At 50.4% G+C, this 27,174-nt stretch overlaps 1 protein-coding gene across 50 annotated transcripts in view; it reads right to left on the bottom strand.

Moving 5' to 3' along the window:
• Nucleotides 1–91: 91 nt before the first annotated feature.
• Nucleotides 92–27,174, bottom strand: part of ASPRV1 (aspartic peptidase retroviral like 1) — a 197,822-nt gene continuing 170,739 nt past the window's right edge. For all 50 annotated transcript variants that reach the window (XM_063594863.1, XM_063594864.1, XM_055107829.2 and 47 more), the window contains one exon: nt 92–6,822. In XM_063594863.1, coding sequence (XP_063450933.1) covers nt 662–1,693 — 1,032 coding nt within the window. In that variant the 5' untranslated portion in view covers nt 1,694–6,822 and the 3' untranslated portion in view covers nt 92–661. The remainder of the gene's footprint in view (nt 6,823–27,174) is intronic.

The raw sequence follows: 27,174 nt of genomic DNA, 5'->3' as shown, positions 1-27,174 counted from the left end.
AGCTAGGCACTCAGTAGACATGTGAATCTTCCTTGTCTTTGATGTTGACTCCCTCTCACATTCCTCTCATCCTCAATCAACACATTACATGGTTTTTCCATGAATCAATCTTTATTGGTGTTTGCAGCAATTGAATTATTGGCACAAGGCACAATAGGCTTCAAAGCAAATGACAGAAAGAAAATACGATTGTACAGGTGGAAAGGCTCTTCAGGGAGGTGTCCCAGAGCAACTGTGACCCTCACAAAGACCCTGCAGCTAGGACCCAGCCCAACTGAGACAGGCTTTGAGGACCTGAGAGTGACCAAGCCATACCTCAGGGAATCTGAAGGGGTCCCACAGTTCTTTCAAAGACAAGCATTTCTAGCTTCCTTGGGAGCTCTTCCAGCCTTTGAGTCTTTGTCATCAATAGCAGCTTGATGACCATGGGGACCCTGTCCCTCTAAGCCAGCCTGCTCTCCCTCACCTGTGCCTGTTCAGTGGAAGCCTCCCCTACCAGGGGCCGATTAAGGCCCCTGCAGAGGGAGGCAAAGGGGAGAGAAGAGCAAGAGTTGATAAGCAGACTGGCCAAGCCCAGTGACCCCCATGAGGATATGCACCCCCCCCCCACAGCGGTGGGTCTTCCCACCAATATTTAGGAGGTTAAAGAAAAGGTGGCTTCTCAGTGGGATAGCTCCTGCCGCCCTTCTTCTGAGGAGGGGTCCTCCTCTATGAGCTCCAGGTCAAACTCATCTTCCAGGGACCCTCCCACAGGCAGAAGGCGAAACTTCTTCCCTTTCAGGGTGCATGTGCGGTGCTCAAAGTCCAGGATAGCATTGTGGTCCTGGAGCACATCAGTGCCAATGATGGCTTCCTCGGCACTCGCATTGGCCACTAGGAACTGTGCCTTCAGCTTCAGCTTGCCTAGGGACACCGCTGTATCCCAGACACCCAGGATCTTCATTTCAGCACCATTGGCCACCTTTACCACATTCTCAAAGGGCTGAAGGGTGTCCAGATCGCCATCAGTGACCTCCTCCCACAAGTTTGGGTGGACCACAGAGACCTGGGCCCCAGAGTCCACCAGGAACCTCACGGGCACTTTGCCAATCTTCCCCTTGAGATAGTAGCCCTTACCCATGCTGTTGGCAAAGACGATCTCTTTGGGCAGGTGGCTGGGGGCAGCCCCAGGGACCCCAAAGGCCTTCAGGAGGGCCTCTTTCACAGTCCCATAGTCTCCCTGGTTCTGGGGACTGAGCCTATTGTAGACATCCAGGGCCTCTCCTCTGAGGGACTCTTTCAGGAACCTTAGCTTGGTGATATTGTCCCAATGGTTGAGGTCATTGATGACTTCAAAGCGGTGCAGCCAGACGTTTGGGACGACATTGGCCCCATCAAAAGGTTCCGGGACGAAGGCATGCTGCCGGCAGCCTTCCTCACTCCTGGCTCCGCTCCCGGCCATCCTGCTGCTCTCCTCTGGAACCTCAGCAGCAACCCACGCCAAGAAGAGGAACCCACAGAGCAGTGTCGGCGCAATCACGCTGGAAAACGGGGCCTCTCGAAGCAGAGCGGGGATGACTTGCCCGGCCTTGGGCAAGCAGGAGGGAGCAGGCGCGGTCGGCTGGCTGACTGCTGGGGCAGAGGCAGGCAGTGCTGTGGCCTGTTCGCTCTGCAGAGCCTTTTTGATGCCTAGGCTGGCCCCTGGGCTCCCCATTCTCCTTTGTTCTGGAAGCTCCGCCCCTCCTCACCCCGCCCTCCTGCCAGCATCCGGCCGGACTAGCAGGATGGGTGCCTCACCCTCTGCATCCATCCTTGGACCAACACCAGCCAGCCCACATCCCAAGAAAGGCAAGCCTCTGTTGAAGGGGGACTACCCTGTACCCTCCCTGGCCTGTGTTCCAGAATAACAGATGAGGACACGGAGGATGTGATGACATTCAGGCATTTGTCATCAGCCAGTGAAGGAAGGGGAGGCAGGGACCAGACGCCCATCAGCTCAGAGACCGGGGAAGCCGCCATTGGCCTCCCCAACAAGTGACTACTTTGAGTGGTCAAAGGAAAAGAGTTTACATGTACTGAGCTCCTACCACGTGCCAGGCACTGGGAAGTGTCTCACACACATTCTAAAGCAGGTATGGGATCCTAAGGGATTTCCTGGAGAGGGAGGCAGAGGAGGGTTCCAGAATAAAGAATGCACAGAAATGGTCTTTTTTGAGTGAGGACACACACACACACACACACACACACACACACGTGCACAATCATCTTACATGGACTCAATTGCTGCAGTAATTTTCCTTCATTGATCACCCCTGATTCAGAGGCAGAGGGGTGGCCAAGCAACTCTGGGTAGGCCCCATACTGCACTCCATGAGCATTGTCTCCACCCTATCCACCCCTCTCCATTTCCAGGAACTGTTCCAAGGGCCCCTTCCCCAGGCACTGCAGCACTTCCTCTCCCACTCCCCAAGCTGGTCATTTGTGGAAAGATCACGGGGAAATTTCACTCCCTTTTCATTCTGAGAGGGAAAATGTCCACTATGTTGGTGATGCCAGTGGTGAGGACCCGGAGGGCTCTGGCTCTGTGGCCCTCGCTGCAGGGGTAAAGGGTAGCACGGGAGGACATCCAGTCGTCTACAGAGGACATTTGTGAGTCCAAGGGCTGGAGGCCTGACTTGGGGCTGTGCAGGGGCTGTTGAAGGGATCCACTTTTATGTCCCCATTCAAAGGTCACTCCATGGAGCCTTCTGCCTATCCCTAGAAAGGGCACCCACTCCTCGTTGAGCGTGTTTTACGGTGTGATCTGGTGGTTTGCTCACAAGTCTGCCTCTTGCTATGAACCAGAGTCTGGGGCTCACAAACCTGGCATTTGTGATTGTCTCCAGCCCCCAGAACAACTTCCTCTGGGACCCAGGGGCTCTTTGCTGGGCTCCAGGCCTAGCTGTGTGCTGTCACCAAACAGGAGTGATTAAGGATGGGAGAGGAGGAAGACTCGATGGCACACCTGTGGCTCTGGGGCTGTTTTTCCTGGCCAAGAGCCTGTCCCTCTCCAGCTCCCTATGCCATGCATCACCCAGTGCCTGGCGGAATCCCAGCAGTACCCTGCCTTTGGACAGTCCTGCCTCTGGATGGCCCAGGTCCCCAACCACAATGCAAGACTGTGCTGTCCCCAGCCCCTTCCGCCTGATTCAGTGAGCCAGCAGAGAGGCAGTTGGGTCAACGCCTCTCATCACAGCTGCCTGGCTAAGGTGGGGCCATTGTGGCATTCCAGGAGCCCAGAGGAGGGGAAATGGAGTCACCGAGAAGGTGTTGAGAGCAGGTGGTTCTTTGAGAAGACTGTATAATGAAAAACCTGCATCCAGAGAAATGGCCCAGCCACACGCAAGACCAGGAAGCCCTTTCTGCAGATGGACTTTTGCAGATAGCTTCCCAGCTGCTGGGATGAGTGTTGTTCTGTGGCTCAAAGAACTGATCCAGTGGTTTCCTGATTCCCTGGTATTCATTACCTCTGCACATCTGGTCCCCTGGAAGTGGAAATGAGTGAGGAGGTTAGCATGCGACCAAGGGAGGAGCGAGGCAGGTGGCTTGTCAGCTGACAAGCTGGGACTGCCAAATGCCCTGAACCGGCTTTTCAAACCATAGTGGTAGATGTTGAATTCCGATCTCCCTACTGCCCTTAGACTAGAAATCGGTGGTCCCTTGGGACCTCATTTGAGTGGGTTTGGTGTTCACTTTGGCAAAGCATTTTACACACATCACCTCCGTGAGGAGTATAACAACCTGGGAAGAAGACCAGCTCCGCTCCAGGACCCTGGAGCACAGGAGTTTCAATGGCCTCAGGTCCCAGGCTTTCCAGCGGCCAGAGAAGGGGATTTTGCAAGGACAGGGAGGTGAAGCGCTGGGCTGAGAGAGGTATAGCATAGGCGCCGGGGGCAGGGGTCTGGTGGGCAGTGGGCAAAGAGCTGCTTGTTAAATATTCAGGAATTTGGTGAGTCAATTGTTAAACCAATTGGTACTTGAAATCAGACTTGGTGGAAGTATTTACATCACCAAAATTGGCAAATGCTAAATCAAGACTTTTTCCCCCTCTGGAATGCCAGTTCCATCACACCCCTGCATGGAAGCCTTGGTCACACTGACTCTCTAGGGCAGGCAAAGCACTGTGGCTGGTGATGAACAAGTTTATAGTAACCTCCACCCCTGCTTAGCTGCTTGGGCCCAAATCACCTCTCTCACCAAGGAGCCCAAGCCCACCTAGGCGCCATCTTTCCCCACAATCTTTAGAATTCTGTGCTGCTGTGGCTTGAGGCAGATGGCCCTTCAGGCTGTGTCTGTCCATACAGTTCCCTCTGGGACCTCCACAACAGAAACACGCAGGGGCCTCATGGTTACCGTGAGAGCTGGAAGGAGTCGGCATCAGCCTCTGGCCGAGTCTGGGAGTCTGTCTCTGGCTAGGATCAGGAACATGGGTAAAGGTCAGTTCTCAAGTTCCCTTATGCCTTGGGAGGTACCCATCCCTAGAACAGCCTGGAAGCACACAGAGACCTTGGAATGGCTACGCCAGAGGTGCCCCATGAGCTAAACCAGCCAGGGCAGGCCAGGTGCCACTACCTCCTCCCAGAACCTAGGAAATCATGGTTAATTATTGACAAGTATAGGTATTGGGGCGGGACACCCTCATTATCACCCATTAGCGTCTCCTGGGTGTACCCTGAAGCAGGCACACCGCACTGAACCCTGCAGGAGCAAAGCAGGACAATAAACAGGAAGGAGTGGGGCTCCCTACCCTCCACGCCCCCTCACTGAGATTTCTGGGCTGTGAGCTCAACCAGCCCAATTCTTTCTCAGCTCCCTGGTTCCCTTTTGCTGTTTCTTTTCTGCTGTTTTTTTGAAATTGTTTCACTTCTTATATTCACCTGGATCCTTTGCCTGCTTTAGTCTCCCTCAGGCCAGTTGGGCAAATCAAGACAAGCCCAAGACTGGGCCCATCAAGACAAGCCCAAGACTGGGCCCATCGGGCCTCCTGAGACCTGAAGCCCTTGGTGGGCAGTGAGTTCACTCCAAACACTTTATTATTTATTTATTTATTGAGATGGAGTCTCACTCTGTCACCCAGGCTGCAGTGCAGTGGCGTGATCTCGGCTCACTGCAACCTCTGCCTCCTGGGCTCAAGCGATTCTCCTGCTTCAGCCTCCTGAGTAGCTGGGATTACACCACCACACCTGGCTAATTTTTCATATTTTTAGTAAAGACAGGTTTCACCGTGTTAGCCAGGATGGATCTCCTGACCTTGTGATCCGCCCGCCTCAGCCTCCCAAAGTGCTGGGATTACAGGCGTGAGCCACCATGCCTGGCCCACCTCAAACACTTTAGACCAGGGGTCCAATTATTTGGCTTCCCTGGGCGACACCAGAATTGTCTTGGGCCATGCATAAAATACACTAACACTAACGATAGCTGGTGGGCTAAAAAAAAAACAAAAACAAAAACAAACAAAAAAAACTCATAAACTCATAATGTTTTAAGAAAGTTTACAAATTTGTGTTGGGCCACATTCAAAGCGGGCAGGACACGTTTGCTTTAGATTGTTCCTGCGGCCTGACGACTTCCCAGAACACAGTGGCAGCTTGCACAGGAGCCTTTTTGAGCCAAGAGCCCAGGGCAAGAGACACCTTATGGACTGGGGTGCCCCTAGTGAGGCCCAGGCTGGAAGAGGAGGGTCAGGAAAGGGTAAGACCAGCACAGCCCTCAGCCACTCAGCCAGCCCACCTTGGCCACTTCCCCACACTGCCAAGGTCAAGGCCACCCTGGGAAGCCGGTGGGGAGAGAGCAAAGAGGGACCCAGGGGCCTTCCAAGGTGGCATGGGAAGGTTGGAAGGATACAAGGCGGTGCACTCCTCTGTGGGTGTGAGACCCACTCTGTGCTCAGAAAGGCCCCAGTTTGGGGTGATGCTCTGCTGTTTCTGTCTTGAAATTCCTGATAATTTTGAATGAGGGCCCCATGTTTTTCTTTTACACTGGGACCCTGCAAATTAAGTAGCTGGCTCTATCCCCACCCAATCTGGTGGTGGAGTCTTCTCTTCATACACATGCACGTACACGCAGACACACACGCTCCCTACTACACACTACATACATGTCCATCCACAAAAACACACTACCCCACACTGCACACACATCCTGCACCTGTAAAACACACACGGTACCCACAGTCACACTACAGTTCTCAGTGCAAAACGTCTGAGCAATTGCGTAACTTGCACATATAATTCAGATCCCACCTTTCATTTCATGTTTTTGCACCCACATTTCCATCGAGTATTAAAATCCTATTTATTGGAGGCACCTGCTGTTTATTAGCCTCTGGGCACACTTGCTGCTTCAGAAGACCAGGTAGGTCCCCATGGCCACGGCTTACAAGCCAATGAAAACAGGATCTAGATGTTTAACAGCCAAGTTTTGAAGAGTTTAAGACCAATGTATATATGCAGGCTGACCCACTTAAAGCAACCCCCATCACAACCACGCTGCTTTGAAAGGAACCAGTCTCTAAGTGGGTCAGCCTGCCTCCTGCTCCTGCCACCTGGTGAGGGCAGGGACTGAGGCCTCCATCCCCTGACACCCCCACCCCTCCCACCTCTGGCCATGGCCACCAAGACCAAGGCCCCCCATCTTCCCGCCCCTCTCCTGCACAACTGGGCCCCCCAGCCCATCCGAGGCCCCGGCCCAGAGTTGGTGTGAGTGTGTGTGGGGTTGATGGCACAGCTCCTCCGAGCACCGTCCCTAGCTGCATTCTGCTTCCAGCATTCCGCATCAGTAGGCTTATGGCACCAGGTCTTCAAACTGAAAAGAGACATGAAGAGGTGAATTTGGCACAAAAATCTGGTCAGGAATTCAGATCAAAGCTGGGTGGGCTTTGACCACAGCAAGATACATTTGGAAATCCAAGGCACCTGCAGTTTCCTTATCCCCAAACCTAAACCCCCAGACCACCCATGCCTGCTCCTACCACGTGGGCACCACCCAGCATTCACAGTCAGTCATGGCCAAGGGCACACGGGCAGGACAGCTTGACCTTGACTGGACCCCATCTTGGTCCCTGCCAAACCTCCTCAACATGAGCGTTCCTGCCACACTCCTCACCCAGTAGGCCAGTGTCACCGCTGAAGGACAGAGCTCTCCTGCCTGCAGGGCCCTTCCCCAGCTTGCCACTGTTCCAGAACCTGTTCTTCCCATTTGGGTCTCCCTCCTACCCTTCTTTGCCCCTAGTTCAGAACCCCTCTAACCAAAGTGGCCCAGCGCAGCCCACCAGCCAAATCCACTATGTCAGGAGGCAGCAAAATGCTTAATGCGAGTCCCAACCCTGGGGGGTCCAGGAGGTGTTTGGGGAGCAGTGGTCCTGGCCCCAGTGCCATTGCAAGCCTCCAGGCCTGGGGTCAAGGCCAGGACCAACCAAGAGTTGGTCAGACCAAGTTGCTGACTAACTCCTAGAAGTCCAATTTGCCAAAACCGGTTCTCCCCTGTTTTTATCTTTCAATCAAAGATGAAGATTACTAAGATGTCCTGAAGGCCTTCTCAGTCGCCTCCTCAGGGCCCAGCCCTCTGAATTGGGTTTCTGCCTTTTTCCCAATTGCTGGTGCCCCCACCCTAGACCAAGCCGTCATCCTTTCCTGCCCCATCCTTGCCACGGAGGGCCAGGGCCCTGCCTGGCAAGAGGGGCTGGCTCTAAGGAAAGACCCTATGCAGATTCCCTTCCTCCCATCCCCTCTTCAGGGTCCCCTCTGCTTAACTGAGGTTGGGAGTGGGACTTGTAACACAGGTCCAGACAGCTTTGGGGACATTAAGTCACTTTTGACAAACACCCCTGCAATTAGTGGAATATTCAGGCAATCAAAACATTCAGATTGGGTAATCTCCAACTACAAGTGGGCTTCTAATGACACCAGGAAACTTGGCTTAGAGCTGAACACATAGAGGGCTTCTGTCCAACTTAAATACCTCAAAGGCAGCTTTGAACTAATCTGGAAATAGTTTGAATTGTCTCTAATGATAACTAGTATTGTGAGCAATTAAAACCTATCAAATATCCTCAGCGCAGGAAGTTGTGTCTTTTCAATCAACTGCCAACCTAGCTTTGCTCCTAACATACAGAAGATGGGGGGCGGCGACAGAGAGGGGGTACCTTCCCTCTGGCATGTCAAAGTGATCCAGAAGATGTGGGAGACGCAGGAGAGAGAGAAACGGAAAAACAGCAGAGCCCTTACATGTATAGAAATCTCCAGGTGGCTGGGCGCACCATCCACACACACTTATTGAGCACCTACTGTGTGCCAGACACCATGCTCATGGCTGTAAATCAGTGTCAGGCACTCAGAGAGTCTGTGCCATAGACAGGAATGGACAATGCCAAATAGGTGGGTTGATTCAATTCCATACATACTTACTGAGGCCAACACCGCCTCACTTGGAGAGATGAATCAGACCTGCGCCCTACCCTCACAGAGTTCACAGATAAGTAAGAGAGACAGACTCCAACCTAGCTACTCAGGGATGAGCATAGGAGGTGCGGGGCACACTGGAGTCTTCCGGGCAAGATGGCAGCCCAAGGAGCCTCAGGCAACTCCCGCAACCAGATATCAGCCAGTATCACCAGAGAAAAACAAACATGAAAGGAATATTACAGGGGAAACATGCAGTAGCCCTGAAACCAGGGAACAAGGGCATCCACAGACCAAAATCTTGGATTAATTTTTGTTGCTAAAGGCAAACCATCTGAGGGGGGGATGTGGATAGTGAAGGCCCTGAGAATGAGTTAGTGCATGTGGACGCACAGGATAGGATGCCTCGGAGGGACTGGGATAGTCTCTGGGTAAAATGGAAACAGTGTCTATGAACACAGAAAAAAGACTAGGAAGAAAGACACCAAAACAATGACAGTGGTTATTTTGGGGTAGTAGAATCATGAATGACCTTAACTTTCTTCTACAGATATTCTGTAAATATATCCTCTAATAAGAAAAAGTTATTTCAAATTAAGAAAACTTGTTCTTGCCATTTTCTGTAAGCTTAAAATTATTTCCAAATAGGCCAGGCATGGTGGCTCATGCCTGTAATCCCAACACTTTGGGAGGCTGAGGTGGGTGGATCACCTGAGGTCAGGAGTTCCAGACCAGCCTGGCCAACATGGTGAAACCCTGTCTCTACTAAAAATTACAAAAATTAGTTGGGCGTGGTGGCGCATGCCTGTAGTCCTGGCTACTTGGTAGGTTGAGGCAGGAGAATTGCTTGAACCCAGAAGGCGAAGGTTGCAGTGAGCTAAGATAGAGCCACTGCACTCCAGTCTGGGTGACAGAGCAAGACTCTGTCTCAAAAAAATAAAAAATAAAAATAATTTCCAAATAAAGTTTTTTAATAGGGAATAAATAGGAAACTTCTGTACCTTTCACTCAGTTTTGCTGTGAAATCTAAAACTACTCTAAAAATAAAGTCTATTAAAATTTTAAGTTTTTTAAAAGGTGCTTTAAAAACTGGTACATCGACCAGGCATGGTGGCTCACACTTGTAATTCCAGCACTTTGGGAGGCCAAGGTGGGTAGATCGCTTGAGGCCAGGAGTTCAAGGCCAACATGACAACACCCTGTCTCTACTAAAAATACAAAAATTAGCAGAGGATGGTGGCACATGCCTGTAGTCCCAGCTACTTGGGAGGATGAAGTAGGAGAATCACTTGAACCCAGGAGGTGGAGGTCGTGGTGAGCCGAGATTGCACCACTGCACTCCAGCCTGGATGACACAGTGAGACCCTGTCTTGGAAAGCAAACAAACACAAAAAAAACTGGTCCATAAAATAAGATTGGCAGTATTAATTATTGTTAAAGCTAGAAAATAGATCTAAGAGGGTTTATTTGAGTTTCTCACCACTTTGGGGTGTGTTTGAAACTTTCCCATAGTAAAAAGTAAATAATAAGTAAGCAAAGGCTGTGCCAAGACCCTCCCCAGCCTGGCCTGCCCAGCTCTTGGCCCACTCCTGGGCCGTCTGCATGGGCCTGAGTCTCGGGCACTGGAACCCCTGGTCGCTGGGGATAAGCAGTCCCAACTGTGGCTCAGTGTCCCTGGTCTGTGTGGCGGCTGCTGAGCGGACTCTCCCCTGCAGTATGGGCGTCTCCCAGGGCAGCCGCTCCAGCCTTGCACCCTCCTGCCTCATGTCATGTACACTCTTTTCCTGAATCTCCAAATTCTCACTCTCCGTGGGTTCCCTGCCTTTATCCAAATTAGCACACATGAGACTTTCACATCTTAAAAAAGAAAACCCTCACATGATCCTGTATCTCCTTGGTCAATGACCACTTGTTGCCTTCCTTGCCAGGCAGTTTCTAGAAGGGTTGGTCCACACTCACAGGGCCAAGGTGCACACATGTCCCACTGTGGGGCAGGTGGAGGCTGAGGCGTAGCCTGCACTCCTCTTGCCAAGCCTATGTGCCAGAACGAGGGGTTGAATCTGCCTGGAGGAAGGGGTGCCCCTTTCTAATTTGCACACGGTGTGGCATGGTCCAAGGCAGCCCGCTTACACTCTGCCTCATGGTGTTACCTCCATTCACACACAAAGCCTCACTGCCCTCTGCCGTCAGCCTTGCCAGGGACATTGGCGGTTCCCCGAGGCTGCAGTCTGGCCCTCTCAGCCTCAAGGACTCTGGCCTTCTGAAGCCCTCGCACTGCTGTTTTCCTCCTAGGTCTTCTCTGCGCCTTTGGTTTCTGTGTCCCAAGTTTCTGGGTCTTCTGCCACTACGACCACTCCCCTCTGTCCTCTGTGGGTTCCTCTCTCCCTGGATACTCACAGATGTGGCTCCCTGAGGCTCTGTCTACAGGCCATTCCCCCTCATTCCACACACTCTCCAGGCCAGGGACACCCCTCTCTGCACCGCTTACCCATCCTCTCCCCACTGCCCCAGCTGCCCACCTTACATGTCTGCCTACGAGTCCACTTTCAACAGTGAACATGCTGTCTTCTCACCAGACTCCCTCTGCCTCCTGTGTTTTTTGTTTGTTTCGTCACCTAGGCTGAAATGCCATGGCTCCCTGAAGCCTTGACCTCCCGGGCTGAAGCAATCCTCCCACCTCAGCTCCAGTTCCACCTTAGAGGGGATCAGAGGTGCACACCACCACATCTGCCTAATTCTCTTAAATTTTTTTTTTTTTTTTTTTTTTTTTTGGTAAAGACAGGGTCTCCCTACATTGCCCAGGCTGGTCTCTAACTCCTGGGCTCAAGCAATCCTCCCGCCTTGGCCTCCCAAAGTGCCAGGATTACAGGCATGAGCCACCACACCTGGCCCTCTGTGTTCTTTATCTGGCAATGGCACTACTATCTAGCCAGCCCTCGGAGTCACAGACACAGGGGGCTTCCTCACCTCCACCCCTTTCTCACGGCCCCACCTGGACTGCTGGGTCGCCAGTGCCCTCAGCTCCTCCTCCTGAGTCTCTCTCCCGCCTCCATGCCTCTTCACACCCTGGCCTCGGGGCACCCTGCTGAGGTTGGTAGTCATCCTACAGGACTCCTTGCCTCCTGCCTCCTCTCCATTAATCCACCCTCCTCAGGCCACCAGAGTCATCTTCCAAAGATGTAAGTCTGCTCATGCCATTCTTCTGCTCAAAATTCCTCCATGGCTCTTCATCCCAAAATAAAATCTTGACACCCAACAAGACTCACGAAGTCCCCCTCCCTAGTTCATGCTCTACCTACACAAAATGGCGTGTAGCTCCCCAAACAGGACGGGCTTTCTCATACCTTTTCACAAGCCACTCAGCCAGATGAGCCCTCTGACACCCCTGTTCTCCTGGCAAACACTGAGAAGTCAACTAAGACACTACCACCTCCAGGAAGTCTCCTTTGATTTCCCTAGCAAACTCAGGGTCTCCCTCCTCTAAGGTGCTATCACAAGGGACTGCCAGGCCCAGCTCCTCTCTGAGTTGCAGCACTGGTACAGTCTAAACATGAAAGTCCCGGTGTTTCTTGGCCTTTGGTCTCATCCACAACCTGCACATCCTCCAGCCCAGGCAGTCCTCACCCTTTTCCCATGAAGCATTGCCTGATCTTCCTCAGCAATTGCTTCTGCCTCGATGGCTTTGAATATCAGGCCTGGCAGTGCTCTTTATCTGCAGATGAGCAGCATTCAAAGTTGCCTTTTTTTGGCCGGGCGCAGTGGCTCATGCCTGTAATCCCAACACTTTGGAAGGCCGAGGCGGGCAGATCACCTGAGGTCAGGAGTTCGAGACCAGCCTGGCCAACATGGTGAAACCCTGTCTCTACTAAAAATACAAAAATTTGCCAAGTGTGGTGGTGGGCACCTGCAATCCCAGCTACTTGGGAGGCTGAGGCAGGAGAATTGCTTGAACCTGGGAGGTGGAGGTTGCAGTGAGCTGAGATCATGTCACTGGACTCCAGCTTGGATGACAGAGTAAGACTCTGCCTCAAAAAAAAAAAAAAGTTGCTTTTTTTTAACTGTACTCATAGTAAAAAGACATTTTTCATCACAATCCAGTACACATATCCATGAAGATATATGTAGCTAAAACAAAATGTATTTACTATGTGTAATATATTCTGATATTTTCTATTTGGGGCCACTTCTTTTTTAACTCTTTTAATGACACTGAAAACTAATCTCCCAACCCACTAATTGATCCCCACCCACCATTTGGAAAACTGCTATAGCCAGCAGGGATGACTAAGGGCTCCCAGCAAGGGATCAACGTGATTAGAATAGAACATTAGGACCCTGCCTCTCAAATGTTCTAAGGTGCAGGATCGTTTTGTAAATTTCCAATCTGTCACATACTTTACTATTTAAAAACACAATAAGAATGAATTATCTGAAGGTAAAATAACAAAGATATTTAAAAATGCAAGTCTAGATTCATTATAATTAGATTCAACAGACAGCGCGGGGTGCTAAGAGCATCAGGTGCAAGAATGTTTGGGGAGGCCGGAGATGTGAGATGGCTTTGCCAGCCTTAGGATGCCCACAAGCCCTTGACATGTAGCCACGCCAGCCCTGCCAATCTCTGTCCTGGAGCATTTGAACTTGCATCATCTGGGGGAGCTTTGCTGAGGAGAAAGGTGCCTCTGCGCAGTCTTTTGCCTTGTCAAGAGGGCCAGGCTGCCTAAATTCAACTCCTGACTCAGCCACTAACTGGCTGCAAGCTGTGGATAAATGACTTAATTCTTTCAAGCCTTGGTTTCCTCCTAGGATTGTCCTGGGAGATTATTCAAGCAATCCGTACCATGGGGCTTAGCCAGTACTGCACCTGGTTACACTCGACCCTCTTGCTTTCATGGCTGTGATTCGGTTGCTGTCTTCTAGGTTTTCTTTACCATTTTTTTTTTTTTGAGACGGAGTCTCACACTGTCACCCAGGCTGGAGTGCAGTGGCGCGATCTCGGCTCACTGCAACCTCCGCCTCCCGGGTTCAAGAGATTCTCCTGCCTCAGCCTCCCCAGTCGCTGAGATTATAGGCACCCACCACCACGCCTGGCTAATTTTTTGTATTTTTAGTAGACATGGAGTTTCACTATGTTGGTCAGGCTGGTCTCCAACTCCTGACCTCGTGATCCTCCTGCCTCAGCCTCCCAAAGTTATGGGATTACAGGTGTGAGCCACCGTGCCCGGCCCTTTTTTTTTTTTCAAGATGGAGTCTTGCTCTGTCGCCCAGGCTGGAGCGCAGTGGCGTGATCTCGGCTCACTGCAACGTCTGTCTCCCAGGTTCAAGTGATTCTCCTGCCTCAGCCTCCCAAGTAGCTGGGATTACAGGCTCCCGCCACCATGCCCGGCTATTTTTTGTAATTTTAGTAGAGACGGGGTTTCACCGCGTTTGCGGGACTGATCTGGAACTCCTGACCTCAGGTGATCTGCTTGCCTCAGCCTCCTAAAGTGCTGGGATTACAGGCGTGAGCCATTCGCCAGGCCTGCCGTCCTCTCGGTTTTCACGAGTGTTCTGCAGTCCTCCTTACTCTTCCTTGTCCTCCCTGGTCCCTTTTCTTGGCCCCACACTGACTACTCAGGCCAAACCTTCACCCTTCCTCACTTCTCCACCTCCTGCTTGCAGAAGATGGCTTGCGTCCTGCTTGGCAGAGAAACGGCGAGCTCTCACTCCACCCTACCCCAGGTTTTCTTCACTCCTACATCCCTTTTCAGGGACTCTGTGCCTGGCCAGGCTAATCCTTCCACCTGAGGCCCCTCCAACCTCCTCAATAGCCTCTTTCCATCAGCCATTCCCACCCTCTTCTGGGAATCTTTCCAAAGAGTCAAATCTCTGGCCACTCCTCAGACTAAGGCAACCTGCCCAGTAGTATGCTGGTAGATGTTTAATTAACAATGAGCTCTCTGGGGAAAATGCATGCATATATACACATACATACATTTATGATAAATTTTATTGACACAAAGGATGGCTAATAATTTACAAATAATAAAAAATATATACTACTCTTTACTGTAAATTGCACATGGCCATTTGGGTCTTACAGGATGCTTTCATTGATTTTTGCCAACCTGCTGAATCTATAGCCAGCCTACAGTTGTAACGGATAAATGAATGTAGTTCCAACATGAATGTTAACTGATATTTTTGTTTGTACCAACTAGCAAGAAAAAAGTGAAGCCAGAAAGACAGATGTTGGAACTTCACTTGTTTTTTTTTTACAGAATGGGTTGCCCAGAACTTGGAGTGCAGTGGAATGATCATAGCTCACTGTAACCACAAACTCCTGGGCTCAAGAGATCCTCCTGCCTCAGATAGTGCACACCACGCCCAGCTAACTTTTTTATTTTTTGTAGAGAACTGGTTTAGTTATGTTGCCCAGGCTGGTCTTGGACTCCTGGCCTCGAGCAATCCTCCCGCCTGGACCTCCCAAAGTGCTGGGATCACAGGCAAGAGCCACTGCACCTGGCCAGAACTTTACTTGTTTGTCAATGGTGTTAGCAATTTCTTTACTGAAGCAGAGAATAGTTTTTGAATACTGGAAGAATATTTCCTTCATTTTTCTGTGCCATTCACAATGCAATGGCCATTGGCAAAACATACATTTAAGTTTAATGTGCATTATTAGCATTTTCTCCATAACCTTCTTAAGTCTAGATAGTCAACCAAATAATGAATAAAGCCCTGATTTGTGGTGGTTGCTGCCCACTTCTGTGGTGTAAATATTCCCACTGTGGCTGATTTCAATCCACCAATATGATGTCACTGAAAGCAGACTTGGGGAAAAAGCACAGTAACACAACATTATATAGTATTTCCACAGATGTAATAGATGTACATAATCTTAAAAGAATAAAGAATAATAAAATATAAAATTATTGCCAGGCATGGTGGCTCATGCCTGTAATCCCAACACTTTGGGAGACCGAGGCGGGCAAATCACCTGACGTCAGGAGTTCGAGACCAGCCTGACCAACAAGGAGAAACCCTGTCTCTAATAACAATACAAAATTAGCCAGGCATGGTGGTGCATGCCTATTTTCCCAGCTACTCAGGAGGCTGAGGCAGGAGCATCCCTTGGACCTGGGAGGCGGAGGTTGCAATGAGCTGAGATCGCGCCATTGCACTCCAGCCTGAGCAACAAGAATGAAACTCCATCTCAAAAAAAAAAAAAAATTATTAGGAAGTGACGGTTTTTGAAAATTTATTATTTTTGCCTTAATATAATTCATTTAATTGTAAGTTTATATAATTTAAATTTAATTTTTCATAATAGCTGGGTCTAACCATTGGTTCACGAAATTCCTGAAGATTTAATAATCAGCTCATAGGAACCGGTATGATCTGAGCACACCTGGATCTGAACCCCAAGGCCAGCTCTTCCTTGAGCAGGGCCCTCAAAAGGCTCTCCAAAACCTGATGGCCCTGCCCAATGTATATTTTTCAGATCTATCAGCGAAACTGAACTCATTTTCTTTCTCTCCAGTCTGCTCCTCTGTGGGCTGCCATGTTGGTGGAGGGCTTCGCCATTCACCCTGGGGTGGCAGGAGTTGTGGATGAGAACTCTGGACAGGAAGAAGGCTGGGATCAGAGGATGGGGATTTTGGAATTGTTTAGAGCAGAGGTGAAATAGTTTTGGGTAATGACAATGTTGTGTGGGTGAAGAGTCCCTGGGCTGAGGAGGGCACAGAACCATAAGGCTAGGCTGTTCCTGGAGGTCGGGGTATGGGCTGATGGCATGTTCACACTCCTGTTACATCTTCTGTCAACTAGCTTCCCTGCAACAAGCTGTGTCTGACAGTCCTCCAGAGCTCCTGGGGCAGGGGTCCCAGAGCCGACTGTGGGTCACACGCGACAAACTCCCACACCCATATTCCTCTGGGATTGCTCCAGGCTAAGGTTGGATTCTCAGGCAGGAGGAAGGAGGATCAGCCTTGGCCAGAGGCACAGAAAGCTGCAAAGCCCCCAGCCCCTCCCTTGAAGGGCAGAGCTCCTTTTGAGGACAGAGAAGGATCTGGAGGGGATGTGGAGGCAGGTGTTTAACAGAGGACTTGAATGTATCTGGGATTTCCATGGCAGTGATGCCTGGACGGAGGCCAGAGTGTCCTAGGTGAAGTGGGGGATTCTGAATGGAGCCCACAGACAGCAAGAGCCCAGCCTGCAACCCACCTTTCCTTTCACGTCACCTGACTCCCTGTCCGCACTGCTGCCCCCCGGCCTCCCTGCCGGTGCTGCTCCTCCCCCGAGAAGCTTCCCTGCCTCCTCCCATGTACTTCAGGGAACTGGTAAGTTTGGAAAGCACCCAGAATTACTTGAGGAAAAGACTGTAGCAAGTACAATTTGAATTTGCCAAGAGACTTTGCCACCAACTTCACTTGCCTAGAGAGAGAGGCGAAGTCCATGGGTTTCTCCCTGTGGTTCTGTGGCTTCACCGGGAAAATGTGGGCCTTGCTGAGCTATGGAGGGGAAAGGAGTGGAACGTGAAGGAGACAGTGCCCAGCACGCAGTAGGGGCCGAGATGATGTGCTGAATGATGGGCCTCATGGTCATGTGAGTGGAAGGCCAGGCAGAGCTGCTTGTTTAATGTCTCCTACTCTTTCCCCCGTGGTCAGTGAATTTGCTTTTGGTTTTGAATTTGCTTTGGCTGAACCAGGGACAATTTCTACATGGCCTTGAGGCCACAGGCATATGTAGTCAACTGCACACCTCAGGGTGCAAGGGGTTACACCTGTTCCTTGCTCAAAAGTCATGGGAAGTTGCTAAACAGACCAAAAGAAGAACCAGCACGCTTACTGCTCTCCGTCCTCCCCTTCCCCACCCCACCCCCAGCTGTTAGCTCACAGAGGGTCAAAACAGGCAAGATAAAATCTGTCCAACTCACAGCTTCAAAGGAACACAAGTTAGACATGTGACCCAACCGCACCCAGCCTTGTCCCTCCCAGGTGCATGGCCCTGGAAGGCCCAACCCTCCGGCCACGTGGTCCGTGTAGAGGCCAGGTGGGCAAAGGCCCGGTGCTGCCCTCCCATGAGATCCCAATCTGATTTTGGTCTTCTTGTAGCTCTCCTTGGAAGCCAGGCCCAGCCCCACACTGCCTCCTCCTCACGCTCACCTGGCTCCCTCCAATCCGATCTGGGGCAGGAGGCGATGCGGACCGCAGTCTTCACCGCAACCTCGACCCTGAGGGCCCAGAGTCAGTGCTGGAGCCACCTACCAGGAGTCACTTCCATAGCCCTTGAGGCTGAATGAGAGCCCTCAGGTTCTTGGATAGCAGAGAACACAACCCAGACATGGCTCTGGATATGAAACAAATCCTTTCTGAACCTGACACCAGACTTTTCCCCAGAGGTGATTTTTTAAAATTATTTTTTGAATGCTTTCCAGATTTGACTGAATGAATGGGTGACAATGACCCTAAGTCATGAGCCTTCAAGGCCTGTACACTTGTGGGTTAAGAAAGCCCTTTCTCAGCCTGGCATGGCTGGCCCCCTCCCTTTCCCCCTCCAGGCACAGAGTGTCCTGGTAAGGTATGATGGCACAATACAGCCTCTCCACGCCTTATTTCCACCATCTCCTGTCACTGTGCCCCCATCAAAGCACACACAAAGAGAGTCCCAAACCAGACCAACCTATAGGAACAGAGTGCCCCTGACAAAACACACACACTCATACACTGAGGAGACACAAATTGGGCAAAAATGGGACAGGCAAGGTGACTCATGCCTGTAATTCCAGCACTTTGGGAAGCCGCGGCAGGTGGATCGCCTGAGGTCAGGAGTTCGAGACCAGCCTGGCCAACATGGTGAAACCCCGTCTCTACTAAAAATACAAAACTTGGCCAGGCATGGTGGCGCGCACCTGTAGTCCCAGCTACTCGGGAGGCTGAGGCAGGAGAATCACTTGAACGTGGGAGGAGGAGGTTGCACCACTGCACTCCAGCCTGGGCTACAGAGTGAGACTCTGTAAAAAAAATAAAAATAAAAAGGAAAAAAATTGGGCAAAAATGTAGAAATTCAATTTTACTGAACTTTTTAAAAAAATTATGGGAATTCCCAGTGTCTCAAAAGAAAATGACAACCTCCAGACAAGCACATTTAAGTAAACAACATAAAGGCACTGACAGCCACTGTGGGTGGGAAGTCACCGGCAATGGGAGCCCTGCCCCCTCAGGGTTCCGTCATTGTTTTGCAGGTGCGATTCCTGCTTCCCCCACCATTCTGTAAGTTGTGTAAGATGCTGTCGAAAGATCACGGGGCTGAAAGGCAGGAACCTCATGTTCCAAACCCAAGACTGGCCCGGTATCTGCGTGACCTTGGGCGAGGTCCTCTGCATCTCTGAACTATCGTGTCTCCATCTGTAAAATGAAGGTTGACCTTCCTGGATAATTTCGTCTTGGGTTTCTACTGTACTCTCACTCTACCTGGCCCATTACCACCTAGGAGGGGCCTAATAAATACAAATGAAAAGAAGTGGCCCCAAATGATCTTTTAGTCAATATAACCCCAATTCTGGTTTCAGCTAAGATTTGGATACAGAAAGTACCATTTCCCCACTAGTTCAATGGGAAAGTTGGGTGGAATGCATCTTTGGAGGGTCACAAAGTGGAAATTAGTAACTCCAGAGGGGGGAGTGAAAAAAAGGAGGTGACAAAGTAGCCAGTGGGACCTGTTGGTGTCACCCTGAGTTGTGTCATTCCAGGCTGTCTGGCCTGTCCTCTAGGTCATGAGCCCCAGAAGTGGGTCCATGCCCTTGGGTGGTGAATGACAAGTGTGGGTATGGATCCCCTAGACACTAAATTCAAACTCAGACATCCCCTACCCTGCCCCAGCCCATAAAGGAAGCAGGCTGGGGCCCTATGGGCTTCCTTTGCACAAATGCAACTGGCCAGGTGCCTGTTTCTGGCTACAACCCTCTGCAGGGCGGGTGTGCTGGCAGTCTTGGGGCTTAAGGCCAGGCAGTGATCCCAGCATTCTGAGAAATGCTTGCTCCAACCCCCAGAGAAGCCTCTTCCCCAGGGGGCTCTGTACTCTCCCAACACTCTTTCCACCCCTCCAAGCCTCCAGGGGAGTCTCCTTGGGGAAAGTTTTCCCAGGCTGGTTCTGAGCGTGGTCACACACTCATCCCTGGATAGTTGCCCCACAGAGGGGACACAACCCGGAGGGCCAGGGAGCTCAGTCTGAGAATGGGACCAGCACTGCCTCACCCACTAGGCCACCTTAGGAAAACAACTTTGGGCCCCATTTTCCCCTTCACAAAATGAAAACGACAGGCCCAGCCCATCAAGCAGTTATGCGGATTAAAGGAGATAACGCATAACAGCCTTAGGCCAAACCCAGAGCTACCTCCCATTCACCCTGATGATTACGCAGAGCTACAAAAGCCCTCACAGATTACACCAACGACGGGCCACAGCAAGGCATGACAAGGTTAAGAAAGCCCTTTCCCAGCCTGACACGGGTGAGGGTGTCCTGGTGAGGCAGTGACTGGGAAAGGCCCCGAACACCGGAAGCAAACCTCGCGCCCTCCAACGTGGTAGCAGCCCGTGGACAGGAGAGCCGGGCTGCCTCAGAGGTCATGGAACCCTCCCCTTCATTGCACAACTGAGGAAACTCCCAGACGATGGGTGACTTGTCAGAGGCCACACGGCAGGTCTGTGCCATTTGGACAAGAGGCCATATCTTCATATTTCTTCTCTGTGTGGCCAGATTATTTCCTTAGATACTCATGTGTGTTTCAATGGTTGCATTTTTCCTCCCCCTCCCATTCCAAGAAGGTCTTGGACCTGTCCTCTTTTGGGTGTCCCTGTTGCAGGGGACGTGTTTTTTGTTTGTTTTTGTTTTTTTGAGACAAAGTCTCATTCTGTCACTAGGCTGGAGTGCAGTGGTGTGATCTCGGCTCACCGCAACCTCCACCTCCTGGATTCAAGCGATTCTTCTGCCTCAGCCTCCTGAGTAGCTGGGACTACAGGTGCACGCCACCACACCCAGCTAATTTTTGTATTTTTAGTAGAGATGGGGTTTCACCATGTTGGCCAGGATGGTCTCAATCTCCTGACCTCATGATCCACCTGCCTCGGCCTCCCAAAGTGCTGGGATTATAGGTGTGAGCCACCACGCCCGGCCAGGGACGTTTGAGTTTCAGGACCAGGCAGAAGCCACCCCAGGCCCTTCTCTCCTTTGCCTCTTTGTTTCAGTGTCTGGGCTCCTTGTAGTCTCTGAGGGAAGAGTCTTGGGAGAAAATGAGAACAGAGAGGGGAGGAGGAACTGGGGAGTGGGAAGAGGGCAGAGGCCTGTACTATGTCCCTCTGGGAGGGGCAGGACACAGAGGTGGGGAGGCCAGCCCTGGACATGGGACCCCCCTCAGACTGGGCACAAAGGCCCCCAAAATGGCCTGGGGGCAGAGTCTCAGCCTCATGAGGCCCTTGAGAGTGACAGGCCCCTTGCCTGTCCACATTTCTGGGCAACCTCCTGGATTCTTGGGTGACCCTCACTGGATGGAGCCTAAAAATGACCAAGATGAAGTTTCCTCCTCCTCAGGCACCATGGGAGCTCAGAGTTGGAGCTGAGTTGATTTCAGGAGTGTTTCCTGCCACCTAGGTTGGTGGACTGAGCTCCACGCTCTCCATATGAGGCACTGCTCAGTCCCCTTCACCACATTGCTCTCTACAACACCATCACCCACTTGTAGGATGCTTTACACAGTGACTTCACGATCATCTTCTAGTACCTGAACAGGCCTAAATTGTGCCCATTTAATGGGTGAAAAAACTAGGGCTCAGAAAATAGAACGAGATTTCCCCCTGCCGCTGGCCTGCCCCAGAGAGCAGGGAGCCTCATTGTCGCTGGGTTCCACCGCCCTGGGCAGGCCTCCGAGGGAGAAACCAAGTCTGTACAGGGAGCACGTGGGCAGCCTGCCCTCCCCCATGGCCCCTTCAGTGACTTAGTAGGATGCAGCACCAGTCACAGCTTCTAGATGCTCACCTGACTCTGGCTGTGTGTCACCTTGAATGGAAGCTAAAGATCTAAACACTGACAAAAATTCCTGCAGGTGATTGAGAAATCAAAAACAAAGAAAAGCAACTGGCCACCAAACAGATGAAAAAATCCGTAAACTCATTAGCAATGAATTAATGCCCACTAAAGCCACATTGTTATTATTGTTGTTTCTCTTTTAAGTTGGCAAAGTCTTTTTCTCATTCCCTGCAATGCTATTTGTGGGAATATAAATTTATATGATTTTCAAGTGTATATGCACACACATACATACAAATGTGTATGTATGTGTATATTTATCTAAGAAGTCTCACAAATATTCACACCCTAAATACAACATGCTATCCTGGAATGTATCCCAGAACAGTAAAGGACATTCATGGAAAAAATGATGAAATCCCAAAATATCTGCAGTTTACTTAACAGTATCATACCAATGTTAGTTTATTAGTTTTGGCAAATGTACCCTGGTTAGGTAAGATAGGAATGTTAGAGGAAGCTGGATAAAAGATATATGGGAATTCTCTCTACTATCTTTTCAACTTTCTATAAATCTAAAATTATTTTATTTATTTATTTATTTACTTATTTATTTTGAGACAGAGTTTCGCTCTTGTCGCCCAGGATGGAGTGCAATGGAGAGATCTCAGCTCACTGCAATCTCCCCCTCCTGGATTCAAGTGATTTTCCAGCCTCAGCCTCCCGAGTAGCTGGGATTACAGGCGCCCGCCACCACGCCCGGCTAATTTTTGTATTTTTGGTAGAGATGGGGTTTCTCCATTTTGGCCAGGCTGGTCTCAAACTCCTGACTTCAGATGATCTGCCCACCTTGGCCTCCCAGAGTGCTGGGATTACAGGCGTGAGCCACTGCGTCTGGCCTAAAATTATTTTAAAATAAAAGGTCTTTTTTAAAGCTCACATTCTTTTACCCAGAATTTCACTTCTAAGATTTTATCTAAACTTATCAGAGAAATAGATGGACATCCTTTACTTGCAAGGATATTGCACCACTTGTGATAATTACAAAAAAGTATGAAAATTATCTATATGTCCAAGAACAGTAAGTAGATTAAATAAATTATGCTGCATCCAATGATGATGGAAAGTGGCCAGAAAGTATTACATTATAATATTTATTGACGTGGAAAATGCTTACAATAGAAGGTTAAGCGAAATAATTAGGACACAAAACTAGATACACTTTAAGCTCAATAAAATTTTTTAAACTACGTACCATATATTAAGAGTAGTTACAAATAGATCATATAATTAGAGTGAATCATAGTTTCTTCTAAATGCATTTATAAATTTTTACACAAAGAAATATGTTTATAATCAGGAGAAAAGGTTTTCTTTGTTGTTGTTTGTTTGTTTTGGGATGGAGTCTTACTCTGTTACCCAGGCTGGAGTGCAGTGGCGCGATCTCGGCTCACTGCAACCTCCGCCTCCCGGGTTCGAGCAATTATCCTGCCTCAGCCTCCTGGGTAGCTGGGTTTACAGGCACATGCCACAATGCTCAGCTAATTTTTTTGTATTTTTAGTAGAGATGAGGTTTCACCATGTTGGCCAGGCTGGTCCTGAACTCATGACCTCAAGTGATCCGCCTGCCTTGGCCTCCCAAAGTGCTGGGATTATAGGCGTGAGCCACCGCGCTCGGCTATTTTCTCTACTTTTAAATGATGCACAGGTTGGTAGAGCCCAGTTGCCTGTACCCCCAGAGCCAGGTCTATGTCGGCAGAGCAGGTGGCCATCTGCATGATGGAAGGGGCCCTGAGGAAGTGATCCTAACTGCAAATCTCTCCCTACGGGCTCCTTCCTCTCTCCCTCCCTTTCATCTATCCATCCATCCATCCATCCATCCATCCATCCATCCATCCATCCTTCCATCCATCAGGCACAAGAGCTGCAATGCTCAGGAGGCCTTACAACAAGGATCTACTCTTCAGAGCTACCCTTTGAAGTGGACACTCTGTGATTAAATCGCTTCTATTAAGGCTAGGCATGGTGGCTCATGCCTATAAAGGAGGATCATTTGAGCCCAGGAGTTCGAGACCAGCCTGGGCAAGAGAGAGAGACCTCATCCCTACTAAAAAAAGAAAAATAGCCGGGCCTCTTGGCACATGCCTGTAGACCCAGCTACTTGGGAGGCTGAGTTGGGAGGATCACTCAAGCCCAGAAGTTCAAGGCTGGAATGAGCTGTGATCCTGCCACTGCACTCCAGCCTGGGTGACAGAGCAAAACCCTGTCTCAAAAAATAAGTTTTCTAAGATTTTTAAATTGACCACCTATGTGGGAATTAATTGATCAGAGCTTTCTGGCCATATGGGTAGCTGAAAGGGGAGGAGGCACAGGAGGTACCAGCTGTACTAAAGAAAAAATAAAGGGAGAGGTTGGCGGCAACTGGTGCCTCATGGGACAGACGCACCTGGGTGAGGACAGGAGGACACTGGGCACTAGGAGTCGTCAAGCAGAGCAGGGAAGACAGAGTCATGCAGGCTGGGCAGTCCTGGGGGCTGCTTCCCCCTTCTCAGGCCTGCAGCTGGTCACCACAAAACCTTAGGCCTCTGAAGTGTGGCCCCTCAGACCTGGAAGCCCTTTAAGATGCCCTGAGCAGATGGCATCGCTGCGTCAGAACCCTGGAGCAGAAAGGGCTAGCAAGGCTGGCAGATGGGCCCCTCCCCTCACCCTGTGGGGGCCTCTGGAACCCTGAGTATTTATTTATTTTTTTGAGATGGAGTCTTGCCCTGTCACCCAGGCTGGAGTGCAGTGGTGTGATCTTGGCTCACTGCAACCTCCATCTCCAGCGTTCAAGTGATTCTCCTGCTCCAGCCTCCTGAGTAGCTGGGATTACAGGTGTGTGCCACCACGCCCGGCTAATTTTTGTATCTTTAGTAGAGACAGGGTTTCACCATGTTGGCCAGGTCGGTCTCGAACTTCCGAGCTCAGGCAATCCGCCCACCATGGCCTCCCAAAGTGCTGGGATTCCAGGTGTGAGCCACCATGTCTGGCTGGAACCCTGAGTATTTCTGTCTTCTTCTCATTGGAGCGTCTTGTACTGGATGCTCAAGTTCTAGTGGCCTCCCCATGAACACATTTTTGCAGGATTTGGCCAAGAGCGAAGTAAAAAGAAGAGCTGGTTGTGAAAAGGCAGAAGTAGGAAGAAGCAAATGGGGATTTCAGCACTGGCCTGAGTTCTGTTCCCTAGGGCATAGGGAATTCTGTGAAGAGCAGGTGAGAACTTGGCCTGGGACTCTCAGGGAGGGACCAGAAGGCAGGAGGCCTCAGAGCAGGGCAGCCTTTTGGGCAAAGCTGCCACCTCCTGCTCGGGCCCAGCTAGGCTGAGCTGGGCTGGGCTGGATGTGGCAGGCAGGGAGATGGTGTGTTGAAATTAAAATTGGTGGAGGAATCTGAGGAATGGGGGAGGGTAGGGGAGCAGTAATTACACAGTTCTGTGAATGAGGGCTGACCTGGAGGACCTAAGCGGGCACTGGTGTGGAGGTGGGAAGGTGAGGGATTCTCATGTGCGGTGGTCAACAGTTCTGCTTGTCCAGCAACTTCTGCTTCCCTTATTCTGGACAGCACCTCACTTTTCTGAGGGGGAACTACTTCTCCCCCAGTTCCATCATGGTCCTGGTGGGGCTGTCAGCACAGGATCCAAGCCAGCCAGTAAGACTGTCTGAGAGATTTGAACCTGGAGGTCACACAAGGAGACTAGCACTGCCTCTGCCCAGAAGCAGTCTTCCTATTCCTGAAACCCCAGTCCCTCCTTTCCCAGCCTTCCTGAGGTCTTGGGATTCAACCCTTTCTTCAACTCTATGAACGAGGAGGTTTTATTTTTATTTTTATTTGAGACAGAGTCTCACTCTGTTGCCCAGGCTGGAGTGCAGTGGTGCAATCTCAGCTCACTGAAACTTCCACATCCCAGGTTTAAGCAATTCTCCTGCCTTAGCCTCCCAAGTAGCTGGGATTACAGGGGTGCACCACCACACCCAGCTAATTTTTGTATTTTTAGTAGAGACGAGGTTTCACCATGTTGGCCAGGCTGGTCTCAAATTCCTGACCTCAGGTGATCCACCTGCCTCAGCCTCCCAAAGTGCTGGGATTACAGGTGTGAGCCACCGCACCCAGCCAGAAGTTTTTAAATAAATGCTCTTTTTGGCTTAAGTTCATTAAATCCAAACTGATACCTCATGCAAAACCTGAGCTATGGTAATACTAATCCCCATTATTTACAGCATGAATACACTGAGTTCTACCATGTGCTGAGAACAGTGTGGGACACATCACACACATTAATCTAATCTAATTCTCGTTTTACAGATGCAGAAACTAGGACATAGAGATAGAGACCATGTCTATAGATCCACACTTAAAAGAGATAGAAAGGGGATTCAGGTCCAGCTTTTTTTTTTTTTTTTTTTTTTTTGAGACAGAGTCTTGCTCTGTCACCCAGGCTGGAGTGCAATATTGCGATCTCAGCTCCCTGCAACCTCTACCTCCCAGGTTCAAGCGATTCTCCTGCCTCAGCCTACCGAGTAGCTGGGATTGCAGCCGCCTGGCACCACGCCCAGCTAATTTTTTTGTATCTTTAGTAGAGACAGGTTTTCACCATGTTGGACAGGCTGGTCTCAAACTCCTGTCAGGGCCAGCTTTTTTTTTTTTTTTGAGGCAGAGTCTCGCTCTGTCACCCAGGCTAGAGGGCAGTGGCGCAATCTCGGCTCACTGCAAGCTCTGCCTCCCGGGTTCACGCCATTCTCCTGCCTCAGCCTCCTGAGTAGCTGGGACTACAGGCACCCACCACCACGCCCAGCTAATTTTTTGTATTTTTAGTAGAGACGGGGTTTCACTGTGTTAGCCAGGATGGTCTCGATCTCCTGACCTTGTGATCTGCCCACCTCGGCCTCCCGGAGTGCTGGGATTACAGGCGTGAGCCACGGCGCCCGGCCCAGGTCCAGCTTTATCTGGCTTCCAAACCTACGCTCTTTTCTTTGCTCTTTCCTCTCTTCCTTCCTTCCTTCTCTCCTTCCCTTCTTTCCTTCCTTCCCTTTCTTCTCTTTCTTTTGGAATCAGACCTCAGGGACAGATTGCTGAGTTAACCACACTCCTCATTTCCTGGCACCTGATCGCCACTGGTTCATGCGAAGTCCTTCCCTTGTTTCATGACGCACATTCTTCCCATCTCACTAAATCCCCTTCCCATGGCCCCATGATCATGGCTCACATGTGATGGGCCCTGGCCTTTCACCAACACTCACTCCAGATACTTGGTTGAGTCAAGCCTTTGGGTTTCTTTGTGTCCTTGGGGATCAAAATCCACTTAGACTTAGGAAACTTTTCAGCAGTTCCATCCATTGGCCAACCCATCAGCCCTGTTAGGGGCTCAGCTCTGGGCTGGGCTGAGATATAGAACTAGTAAGAAAGGGAAACTTCAAGAAGTTTAAAATTCCTTCCATTCAACAAATGCATATGGGGCACTGACTTCCTGTGCAGGTCCAGGATAGAAAGATGAATACAACTTTCTGGCGCCTGAGAGCCATGAGCAATTAAGCAATTACTACCTTGGGTCACAGACTGCTGTAGACGAGGTGGTGAAGAGCTCAGACAGACATGGAACCCAGCCCTGGACATGAAGCAGATGGCAGTGTTAGCCACAGAAATCACGAAGAACCACACACCTATGTAAGCACAACCGTTTCTGCTCACCCGTCTCGGCATTATGCAATCACAGTTG

The sequence above is a fragment of the Pan paniscus genome, chromosome 12, assembly GCF_029289425.2.
Source record: "Pan paniscus chromosome 12, NHGRI_mPanPan1-v2.0_pri, whole genome shotgun sequence".
NCBI lineage: Eukaryota > Metazoa > Chordata > Mammalia > Primates > Hominidae > Pan > Pan paniscus.
The sequence above is the reverse complement of the archived record's forward strand: the minus strand, read 5'-3'. Positions and strand labels throughout refer to the sequence as shown.